Source organism: Aythya marila (genome assembly GCF_965140915.1).
Source record: "Aythya marila genome assembly, chromosome: 24".
Classification (NCBI taxonomy): domain Eukaryota; kingdom Metazoa; phylum Chordata; class Aves; order Anseriformes; family Anatidae; genus Aythya; species Aythya marila.
The window spans coordinates 2,876,643-2,888,980 of record NC_139065.1 but is presented as its reverse complement, the minus strand read 5'-3'; the positions used below and the strand labels follow the sequence as shown (position 1 = coordinate 2,888,980).

General features: G+C 42.9%; 1 protein-coding gene across 7 annotated transcripts in view; it reads left to right on the top strand.

Annotated features, from left to right (window-relative positions):
- The window catches only part of PPP1R12B (protein phosphatase 1 regulatory subunit 12B), a 112,858-nt gene that overhangs the window by 40,802 nt on the left and 59,718 nt on the right, over positions 1-12,338 (top strand). For 3 of the 7 annotated variants that reach the window (XM_082778349.1, XM_082778351.1, XM_082778347.1), the window contains exons 9-13: positions 2,722-2,831; positions 5,213-5,407; positions 5,981-6,063; positions 7,728-7,853; positions 11,253-11,360. In XM_082778349.1, coding sequence (XP_082634475.1) covers positions 2,722-2,831; positions 5,213-5,407; positions 5,981-6,063; positions 7,728-7,853; positions 11,253-11,360 — 622 coding nt within the window. The remainder of the gene's footprint in view (positions 1-2,721; positions 2,832-5,212; positions 5,408-5,980; positions 6,064-7,727; positions 7,854-11,252; positions 11,361-12,338) is intronic. The other 4 variants (XM_082778350.1, XM_082778352.1, XM_082778353.1 and 1 more) reach the window with 2 other exon arrangements.

The following is a 12,338-nucleotide window of genomic DNA, read 5'->3' as shown; positions in this document are numbered from 1 at the left end:
ACATGGTGAAATAATATCTTGGCTTGTAAATTGAGCAAATGTAGTGGAGAAGTCAGTGGTAGAAAAAGGTGTTTATTAGAGGAGACATTTATTTGCTTCATAAATCAGCATTTCACTAGGCAGCAACCTTTTAAAGCAATGTGCCAATTCTTGTAAACATAGTAGGAACTTGACCAAAACACCTCTGAAGTATGTATAGCTACAAGAAGTGGAGCTACGTGGTGTTCAGTTGATTTGGGAACAGCATGGGGTTCTGCAGTATGGAAAGTGCTACAGCACTCACCATTCAATTTTATATACAGCCAAAGCAGGTCTTTTGATTGAGTTAGTTCACTGAGCAAAGCATGTTATGCCGATCTATTTCAATCTACTAAGGCTAAAATAAAAACAAAAAATATTAAAGTAAAGCTAAAAGATCAGGCTTCAGGCTTTGTTACCTGTGCTGTCCTTTCCAAGAGAGATTATTGGCTCCTTCGAGAAATTTCAATCAAAATTGAAATTGCACTGTAAACTTCTCAAATCTGTAATTAAAATGAACATAAACTCATGCAAGGGGATGTGGATGTAGTTGTCATCTGTTGTATTTGTGAAGGGGGTGCACATTTTTGGTATTTTTTAAAACAAGACTGGGATTACATCAACCCATATGTTATTGAGCAGAAACCAACTCCAAAGATAAGTAGAGATAGAAATAGCTTTTCATAGAAAATTATAAATGTCACAGTATTACTAGAGTTTCAAACACAATCTTAAGAGCAATTATACTTCTTTTTTTTTTCCTGCCAGACATTTTAATTATGCAAGCTTAAATGGGAAATTCAGGACGTACATTTATGAAAATGTGAAAATTACTTCCCCATTACTCTAAATAGATCTTTTTTTTTTCCTTAGATTTAATGTTTACATATATAGCTTTGTAATTCTTAGCAGGATTATTGACCTAAAGTGTTCGAAGTGCAGATTAAGAAAACAAACAAAACAAAGAAACAAACCAAAAGGCATCACACTGTTGAAAGTGAGCTTTTTAAACCAAAAAATGACTGACTCCTTTTCTGCCTGAGCACTAGACAGGACAAAGTAAAAGCTGGCAGTATAATGCAGTAGTTTAACTCACAGTATGACTGGGGGAACGTCCAGTCTCAATAAACTTGTAGGGTTTGCAAAGACATGGAAGGTTAAGAAATACGAAGAGTTGAGCAGTAAAATTGCTGGAGTGCCTCAGAGTAACACGTTTCTTAAAATCAGCAACATTCTTCAAACAAAAGAAGCTAAGTGCATTAATACCATTTTATTCAGCTTGGGGACAGTTAACAATTCAGCACTAGGATGTTTATAAACAAAGAAATGTATGAAATTCTGTGGTCTTTGTCTGGGCTAGTACCTATTACAGCAGGTAATTATTGTGAACTGAAGCAAACAGGGGAAGACTGGAATTCCCTGACGCAGTTTGGAAGGGAATCGCTGAAGAACGATGCTGTGCTCATCCAGTCCCTCACTGTGGTGTGCAGGGAACTTCTGCCCATCCTTCTCCTGCAGTTGACTCCTTTCAGTCACGTTGCTCACAGTTAGTTCCTTCCAACCTGTCATTATCCCTTAGGCTTGTGCCCTTGCAATTAGGTTTGACCCTAAAAGCTGCCCTCTGCACTCCAAGCTTCCAGAGCAGGGTCACAGTCAGCATCCAGCCCAGCCTGTAAAGCCTGCTGGCTGCCAGCTCTGTCCTCCCCTTCCTGCAGAGCTGGGGATTCTCATGTATTTTACAGGCTTTGCTCTTAGGAGATCAACAAATGGCAAGGATGCAGTATTTTATTTATTTATTTATTTATTTGTCTCTGTATTCAGCTTCATGGCCAAGGTCTGCAAGGAGAAATGAGAAACCTTCTGCTCCTTAAGGTGTTAGGCTGGGGAGATGAAATGCTCGGTATAGAGGATGCTGATGGCAGTTCATGAGACTTTCCAGGGGGAGAAGCATCCTTCTTAGGGCGTCCTTAATCCTGGAACTATCAGTCCTGCTGCCTGCCTGCTACTTTTAATGTTTCTCTTAGCTTGCTCTTTTCCATGTCCTTCGAATCCTCTGTTCTAAGGGTGAGAACATTTGTTTCAGAAACTGATCGCCGAGCTCCAAGGTGCCACCCTCACAGATGCTCCGTACCAAACTGCTTTTTATATGGAATAGGAGATTTGTGGGTGCCGCGTCCCTGGAAGTGCTCAAGGCCAGGCTGGGTGGGCCTTTGGGCAACCTGATGTGGTGGGAGGTGTCCCTGCCCACAGCAGGGGCATTAGAACTAGATGATCATTAAGGTCCCTCCCAACCCAAACCATTCACATGCTGCAGTAGCAATGGCACGTGCTGCTTTTCTTCCCGAGTTTCACAAGGGAAGAAGAAAAGTCCCCAAGAGGGAACGAAATTGTGGATAAAGTCTGTCTATCATCCTTAAGGTGCTCCCTGCAATGATTTTCTTATCTGGGGGGTGAAGTTCAAAAGGTTTGCTTGGCAAATATATCCATCTGGTGACTGTGGAAGTATTATTTAGTGAGGAATATTATTTATTTCCTTGCAGAAAGGCTTGTTTGGCTTTGCACTGACATCATCTTTATGATCTAAGGCATGCTGAGGTCACAGCAACTCCGAACTTGAGTTTAGCACACAATGTGCTTGTAAAGAAGGGCCTTGGAAGGTGCAATACTGAAACATGTGGTTTCTCTTCTTGTTTAAAATTATAGAAAGGAAGGAAGAGTCCTTTGCCAACCACTCCAGCCATGAAACCAGGCCTAGCATCACTGAGCAAATACCACCACCAGAGCCCAACTCCTTCACTGCATCTGCCAGAAGAGTAAGTGAATTTGGAATCAATGGGGATTTGAAGAGTGCTTGAAAGCAGTCGGCTTTGCTGGGAAGTAGACGCTCTGAAGCTGACTTTCAGAGGAGCAGTGAGACTTGAACTTAGGAAAGCCCAGTCGTATGCAGTTCTGATACGGATGCTGTGTTAACAGCAGTATGGGACGAGTGCAAAGAAGGGTGTTTGTATGATACAATGCCTCTCCCAGCCTCTTACCCTCTAGAACAAATTGCTGTGTCCACAAGAGAAACCTTGCTTACCACAAGTGCTTTGTGTTGCTGTCAGTCCCGAGATAGCTGATGCCAATCTCTTACCAGCAGGAGATCTTTCACCAAAGGCTGGTTCCTGCTGATATATCAGCAGTGAATTTGGCATCATCATCTAAAGTGCCTCTAACTTGCCAAACTCAGTTTATTCAGTGGCATGATGTTACAGCCCAGTAAGCAGAGAAGATAAGTTTGCATCTGACTAGATAGCGAAGCAATGAAAGCTTTTTAAAGGTGAAGGAGAGTTACAGACATCTTATCTGAATTCTCCAGCTCTCGTGTCACTCAGCTAGGTGGCACTAGGAGGCTCTGTGTTTGGTTGAGGACGGGTATCTCACGCTTCTGGTTTGTTTTGTTGCACCAGAATATGGAGGACAGCTGTACAGTGCAGGCACTGTGGAAAGATCGAAGTACACGATGCATGACAGAAGGAAAATGTTTCTTGCTTAGTCTCATTTATTTATTTATTAATTTTTACTTCTTTCATGCTATTAAGTCTAATTTCTTGTCCAAATTAAAGAAAATATTGCTCCTCTGCGTGTTGTTCAACCCACCCAGGCTTACTTAGGAGGGGAAATATTAAAGGTAGTGTTAAGGGTGCTGGGAAGTGCTGCAGTAGCCAAGAAAAAGACACTGCTAAAATACTGCAGCGATAGTATTATCTTTGCAGTCTTGGTAAATGACTTTGAGGGCCAGAAGTCCCAAGTAGAGCTATTCAGGATTATGTCAGATGTTTTATGATGCACAGAACATAGTACAATAATGTTTGTGTCAGCTTTGACCAAAAGGCTGTCTGCACCAGTATCTATCCTTGACACTGACCGTCAAGATACCAGAGGAGATGGGAGAATTTAGCTGGACTTCTTTCCCACTTCCAGCAGTTTGCATTTCAGGGATTGCTGAGCCTGCAGTATTAGTTGTATTGGGTCCCCTTTGTTGTACTTTTCCTCTGTGAATTTGTCCAGTCACTATTTGCGTGCCCATAACATTTGGGATCCTATAACATCGAGTGGCAAGGGATTGACTGTGTATTACACAGAGCTTCCTGCACCTGTTTTTTTTAAGCCTGCCACATGTCGGTTTTGATTGCTGCCCCTCGTTCCTGTGTGGGAAGGAACAATGAATAATTGATCTCTTTTCGCCCTTCTGTGTGCCACTTAGGATTTTGTTGGTCACATCTCAGCCTGAAGACTCCTCATGTACTGAATCATTTCTCATATACTGAATCACTTCTCATACAGAAGTGCTCTCACTCTACTCGTTCTTCTTGCTTTTCCCATGGCAGAGGTTGGAGTTAGATGATCTTTAAGGTCCCTTCCAACCCAAGCCTTTCTATGATTCTCTGAATCTCCCCCCTTCTTCTATACTGCTTCTGAGCTGTGGAGTCCAGCACCGTGCATGTTATCAAAGTTGTGGTTGTACAATAGCACAGGTATTGTGGTGTTGTTTTGTATTCTATTCCTTTCCAATAACTCCTCATTTATTTATTTGTCTACACAAGTTCATACTTGTCTTTGCAGAAGGATCTGTTGTGGTCCCAGGCTCCATTCCTGCATGGCAGTAGGCATCTCTTTGTAAGGCTTAATGACTGTAGCTAACGTCGTGCATTTGAACTGTTCCTCATATCTGAGGAACAATGAGTGCCTCATGGAACAAAATGCACAAAGGTCTGTTCTGGCTGTCTGGAAAGTGTGCTTACCTGACCACAGAAAGATTTCAGTTAAAGGAGCTTCTGCAAGCCAGTAGTCCAATTTCTTGCTCCAAGCACAGGCAGCTTCAAGCCTCTATCAGGTTGCTTTGCTCTACAGGAGTTGAGCTGAGTGCTGGAAACTCCGTGAGGCTGGAGTGTTAGGCAAGGAGAGCTGCACAATGACACGAGATTTCTTTCATCATCTGTCCTTGGGGAGGAGGGCACTACAGCAGTTTGCAACCCAGTGAGTTCATCTTGAGCTACGTCGTGTACTGAAAGCTAAGCAGGAAATCAAAGTGACTCCATCTTACATTTTCAAGCGTAGCCCAGCAAGAAGCGTGGTTTGTTGAAACACTTTCAGGTCTTAAATTGTGCATTGCAGTTCTCTTTTTTCAAATGTCCCTTTTTCTCCTCTGCAGTTCAGTTGGCTCAACAAGTCCGATGAGCAGAAGGACGAGTCACCTTCATCGTGGCGGCTGGGTCTGCGGAAGACTGGCAGCCACAACATGTTGAGTGAAGTTGCTGCTACGCGTGAGGCTCAGAGAGATAAGACTTCTCTCTATCGTTCTTCATCAAGTCCTCGGATATCTGCATTATTAGACAACAAAGAAAAGGTTTGGCTCATCTTCAGCAAAGACGTTTTCATGTATCCCAGTTGAGCAGAGTTTATCCCATCACAGTTGTCCTTGCATAACTGGGGTTCAGTGCTCCTTTGACCTACTTCCTGCTCAATTTGAAGTGGGCTGCCAGGCTGGCATGGCCCATTCTTTACCAGAAAATACCTAATCTGAACAATAGAACATATCTGCTGTAGAAATTCCCATTCACTGTAATTTAAAAGGATCCCTCCTATACCCGTTAGCTGTATTTGTGAGTCCCATTCCATGTATTCACTAGCTGTAACCAAGCTGTCCATCTTTAATTAGCTGCCCAGTACTTTAGTTAGAAGCTGCTTTTATTATTTAATTAGAAGCTGCTTTTATTCGCTAACATGTTGTTCTGCAAATCATGTTCAAAACTGATACTTTTATGCTGACATGGGCCTTGCCCAAGAAAATGCCTTAAAGCAGTTGTCCCTAGACGAGAGGGTGCTTTTGTAGTCAAAGAAATTTGGATGTGAATTTAGTTGTCACTGTATGTGCTGTAAATTTAACAAATTTACAGTTGAATTACTTTTGCTTCATCAGGATAAAGACAACAAGAGCTATCTTGCCACAATAGCCCCCAGAAGACTAAGCAGTACAAGTGATTTAGAAGAAAAAGAAAACAGGTGAGACTGAACTTAAGGCTCAGCTTCAATCTTGTAGACTTTCCTCTTGTAGACTTACCTTTTTGTGTATTAATGCTTCATATTTTTTGTCAGTAGTCCTGACTGCACAGGTAATCACAGTATTTGGAGATTTCTCTGCTCCATGACAGTCCTAGTACGTTGTCTTGCATTTAGGTGAGCAGGACAGTGGATTAGTTTCTCCATCCCTATATTCCTACGTATACAGTCTCCCTCTGGGAAACTGGATTTCTGCCTGCTTTTTCATTTTATGTGTAAGTGCCTGACTTTGTAACTGGCACCTACACTTGTACTTCTGCCACTTGCTCAATGGTTGCTGTCAGTCCTTTTGTTCATATCGCCGTCACTTTTTGATTCACTGGACTTTGTGAACTCTCATGTACAGAACTGTTTCCATTGCAGGGGCTGTTTTTACAGGAATTGTTTGTAGTTGCCTCTGAACAGAACCAGATGAGCAATGGGATAAATATCTAGTATATCAAGACATGGTTGAATTGCTTATCTCTGCAAACAGGTTCTCGTGGTTTGGAATAAAAATTGGCCTGGCTTTATTTCTAGAGAGTTCCACAGTAGTGATAGAAAGGCACAAACAGAAAAGTTACTGTGAGCAGTAATTGTTGTGAAAAAGTCACAGGAGATGACCACCATGAGAGAGCTTCACAGTTTGAGATTCTTTTGCTGGAACCTCCCTGCTGTGTTCTTGCTTAATCTCAGCTAGCCACTGCGATTTGGACTGCAGCAGACAACTTGTGTTTAACTGACTGATAAGCCTGAGCAGTTTTGGCAGTGGCTTGAATTGAGTGGCATATCCAGCTGACTGCTGATAAGTGTCCTTTGCTCTATAAAGCAGAGTGAGGAGGATTGGACTGCATGAACAGATGGTGCCCAGATGTACTTTGTAGAACAGATTTTTCCCAATATTCCTTCATTTCAAAACAGCTGAGTATCACTTTATGGAACACAGAGATGTCTGAAAGGACATCAGGACAGATACTGCAATTGAAAAATGAAAAATAATTGTGGGCTGACAAGGGTTACGTTACACGGTTAAGGTCCTGTCCAAAACCAGAGCAGAATATTGCTAAAGCGTGAGTTAGGAGAAGGAGCCCTGATTTCAGATAAATATGATAAATACAAAACTAATAATTTATTCATAGATTGTCAAGTAGTTTTAGATACTGCCAAATGTTTGTCTGTTTTCTGCTGCTGTATATAGCAAAGGATTTTTCATACTGAGTTGTTTTGACTTCTGTCATTGCCTGAAAGGTTGGAGAATAAAGAATTTCACTGCAGTTGCAATACCTGTCCATTTGTTCAATGTTGCTTGATACAAGGTGAGAGGAGGAATATCAAGTGATGTTATTTAATATTTTACTCTACTTCTGTGGACAGCCTAAATTTCAATTGCAACTTTTCTGACTAGAAAAGGATCTTGTTCCTCTTTATGCAAACATCACATCATCTCGTGATTCTTAAATAATGCAGCTGGTAATCACAGAAACTGATGTGAAGGCCAGCAGAAGCATTTCAAAGAGATGTCACCTCCAAACAGTAATGTTTATATGTGGAAGGGAAGGATTTGTGTTGTGGAACTGTCAAAGACTGAAAGTTTTTCTAAAGAAACCTTGTGGTCTCTCCTGCATTAGAGAATCAGCCGTTAACATAGTGCGGAGCGGCTCCTACACCCGGCAGCCATGGAGGGATGAATCCAAGGGAAACGAAGCTCCCCATTCTGGTGCTCCTACTACCTACGTATCTACATACTTGAAAAGGTATGCCCAATTCTTTTACTTAGGTTCCCAGCAGTCATTCCTTCTCTTAACATGCCTCCCAAACTTCAACTCTTTGCCTTCTGCTCACTGCATGAGTGTAATTGGCCTTGAAAACTTCTTCTGAAAGCAGGAAATGAAAATTAAGATTTGTCAACATTTGTCATGCTAAATGGTCTTCTTAAAGACTGTCACTTTTGTTGACTTATAAATTGTTGTGCTGAATTTAAATGCTCTTGTTCACATAATTCAAATGCAAAATGTTTTGCCTCAGTTTTATGTTAGTATTATGGTTAGATAATAAAAGGGAAATTGATCATAAAAAGAGAATAAAGTAATTACAGTCTGAAATCAATGTTCAAATAGCTATTAACAGGTAAGTTGGAGCTTAGCTGATTTGGGTTTTCATTAGTACGTGTTTATGGCATCAAGATTATCCGAAAAATGGCAGTGTTCTTATGCATGACTTATGACAGTTGTTAAAGAGCGTGACTGATGTCTCCAATCATTTACTTGTGGCAGTAAGGAACCAGTTTCTGCACAGTGTACATGACACTGTAGAAGCAATTTCTGATTGCTGGTAGACTAGCCAAGCAGAATCAGAAAAGCAGTGCTGTACATAACTTCCATAATAGTCAGTATCTTTTAGCTCTCTGGAAGTCAGAGGCTTAGTTTCCTAGAAGTACAAGGTAATGGCCATCTCTGAATGAGGTGAATGAATGGCCTCGGGTAAGGCAGATAATGCATCACTGGGCTTTCATCCATGTTGTGAGAAGGAGGATCAGCACTTTCTGCAAGTACTGCACCATCACCTTTATTTTAGCTAGTATGGAAACCATCAAAACAGCATGTGTCATGGTGCAAAGCCAGTTGTGCTTGAGGAAGAGGGCAGAAATGTCTCAAGGTTTTAGATTCCTTCACCAAATTCTAGACCCTGAAATAAATAACTGTCCTGAAGATGGAACGATTGCTTGAGATTTGGGAAGAGGCATGCTTTTTGTGTTCTCATCCTCATGCTGGTAGAGGTAAGTTCTGTTCTAGGATAGGTCCGTCCAATTGCTGGGCACATACAGACCCATTTCCACAAAAGGTGAAACAGCCACTTCGAGCAGTAGACTCTTCCTGATCTGCTGATCTGTTCCAGTGACTTCACATCTATCCTGGGACATGATGACAGGCCAACCTCCATAGCTCTCTCAAAAGGCAGGCCGACAAGCAGCAGCTGATTACATTGGAAAACTTTTGCCTCCTGCAGCTGGCATGCCTTACTGTTTTCCCTACTATGAGAGACAGTCCAGTCCATAGCACCACTAAAAGGGTTGTTGAAATTTTATGGACATTGACTGTCTATCTCATCTAGTCCAGAACCAGCTGTAATATTACACTCACACAGTTGTACTGTATTCCCTTGGTTAAACTGTACTGAGATCACCTAAGGTTTTGGCTGGCAGTGGTATTTTGCTCATAAAAATATCCTGTCACAAAGGCTGAATTCTGGCCTTTTCTAGGAGGGTATTGTATTATAAGCAATTACAGAGCATAACTTTGCCAGCTGAGGAATAAAGGGTAGGGATATGCGCACTTTTCTGCAGTTTTGTATGATGTTACAAACAACAAAACCACGATCAATTTGCCCTCTGTCTCCTAATGTTTTCTGTAGAAGAGCACAGGGAAATTAAACATAATTGTATTGAACCTCTGATTTCTATTATAAGATGAGAAAGGGAACCTGCTGCTTGTTACAGATAAGCTCTTTGTCACCAGAGTTTTGTTAACATTTGGAAAACACAACTCCAAAGGATAAAAGCTCATCCTAAGAGAGAAAGAATTAAAGTGAACATGACATACTTGTATGTCACTGACAGGACAACTGCTGTGCATCTGCGTTTCCCCCTCACCTTAGCATTTAGCTAAACTCCATGAAGATACCTAGTTACATTCTGCAAGCACTTTTATGACCCCCAAACAAAGAGTAAACAACAGCAACAGCATCTTAAGATGTTGAAAATGGCTTTTCTGCAAAATTGGGACAAAATAGCTTGCGTTAACTTCGCAAATGCACTTCAGCTCTAGTTGAAGTAAATGTTAAACCTCTTTCTCTAATGGCAGTGATTGTCATTCATTCTGCTTACTCTCTGGGTGTACCACTAGTGAAAAAAAAATCACAGAACCCTTTTCTGACAACCTGTTCTCCGTTTTAGTGCATGTTGGCCTTTGAACAGCCAGTTCACATCAGCTCTGTGTTAAAGTGTTTGGAGGAGAACTGGTGAGCAGATTGAATTAATTCAGCACCCTTCCTTCGACATCGGCCATAAGAGATGCCTCACACCAAAATGAAATCACCTTTTCAGTTTTCTTCTTTTTACATATTTGCAGATACTCCTTGCTATTTTTGTTGACATAAAATCCATCATAGCAAGCCAGCCCAACCATCCAGACTCTAGGAGGCAGTCCACACTCCATCGGCAGTTCGTTTTGAAGACCAAGTTGCAGAAGCTAGAGTAACTTAAGAGCAGCCTTCCCCTCTACCCTTGCTTTCAACAATCATTAATTTTGGAGCTTGGGGTCCTGCTTAGGCCATGGTTCTTCTTCTGAACCCCTTCCTTAAGCAAATCCCATTTTGCTCTCTACAACGCCCTGTGGCAGAATATTAAAAAAAAAAAAAAAAGTTACATATTTTAGGCCAACGTATTTTTTAGTGGATGTGGAAGCCTTTTAAGGTTTTGAAGCTTTTAAAGATTTTTTTTTAAATTCCCCTTGCCTTAGCTGTTTCCAGAAGTATTCTTTTTACTGATGTGAAATGTTGCTTTCCATTTCATTGCTTATTCCCTCATGGCTATGTTATGGTGCGATGTTAGAAAATGAATAGCAGCGTGTTGGTGCCTTTATTTCTAATGTTGGATTCTTTAGCATAAATTCATAATCCTCCTTTTTACAGATTTACATGAACACAGCTGTTAATTAACAAGATTTTCCAGCTTACCTTTTTCTTGCTATTTTCTGGTCCCGTTCACATCAAATGTGAACAATTTGAATAAATGTCTTGGAAGCTTCCCCAAACTGCGCGGTGCCACCCGTGCCAGGTGGCACAGCGGGGAGGTGAATTCCCATGGAGCTGGCGATGCCTCGGCTCCCTTCTTGTGAGCAGGAACGAGTGAGTGATGCCCCAGCACCACCTTTCCCTGCCACCCGGGGCCTGTGCATGTAGGAGCCGGCCCTGTGCCATCACCAGGCTCTTCTCCATTCCCCCTTCTTCCCATCTCTGCTCTCCAGGCACCTGGTGCTCCTTCTGTCCTGTCTCCCCTTTCCAGCCGCTGCCTTTTTGCTTCCGAAGCACTTGTCGGGTCTCCCTGAATAACCCTCCCACCTCTTCCCTGACCAAGTTCCTTGTCTCTTTTGCAGCCCCCGCCTCGCGCCGCAGCCTCTCTGCCTTGGGTTCTCCTGGGATGGTGCCACGTTGACCCTGCTCCCCCCAGGGTTGCCTCCAGCTTTTCCCAGGCTTCTCCTCTTGTTCGTTCCCCTGCTGCATGCTCCGCTGCAGTCATCGTCCCAGTACTCCAGGCCCTGATTTCTCCCCCTCATCTCTGCAACTCGACGGCTGCTTGCTCTGCACGCCCACGCCAGCCAGGTTTAGCTCCCCGCTCTTACCCTCCTCCCAGCCCATCTCCAAGGCTTCGCCTTTTCTTCTGGTGCAGTGAGCCAAGAAGGAGAGGCATTTTCTTCCAAAATGATTTCCTGCTCCTGCATGCTCCGGGCTGGGGCTGGCTTTCCAGAGGAAGTGTTGTGTAGAGCCCAGTGGAGGTTGCTACCTGGTGACGGTAATTTGCTTGTTCCTTTGGGACCTGGACCTGGCAAGCAGCCATCAACTGAAGAGCCCAAATGTAATGTTCCTCCCCGTGGAGGCCTTCCAGGATGCTCCAGTCTCTCCTTTGGCTGTCTAGGGATCAGCTGCTTGTTCTGGGCTGGCCGGCCTTCTTGGCATTTTATATGATTCGCAAATTGAGTGCCTAAGTGAATCGGACGGGTTCCGTCCTCTGACCTCCTGTCCTTGGCTGTTGTCCTGCCCCTTCCAAGTTTTATTTCAGCCTCAGGCTGCTCTCTGACTCTTGCTGTAGTGGTAACTTCCAGTCCCAGCCCAGTTACCCTGGCTTTCCCACAAACATGCATTTTTTTGTCCTGGTCTGCTTTTCCTCTAGGTCAACTTTTATCCCCGATGCATTTTGTCAACCACTTTCCTCCATGTGTGCTTGCATGGGAGTTGTTAGGATGCAGGAGGTGAGACGAAGCCTTCCTAGTCTTTGATCCTGCAGGCAGCCCAGTCTGACCAGTAGCAGCCAGGAATACCAGTTGCTGGGTGTGTCAGGTGTGACGGGATCCTAGAGCTTGCATGCATGCAGACAAGGAGCAGCCTGGCTGTTCGTGGGACATTTCAGTCAGTCTGTTTTTAGAGTTGTATAACTTATCCCACTTCGGGAGGATTTTTTCCGG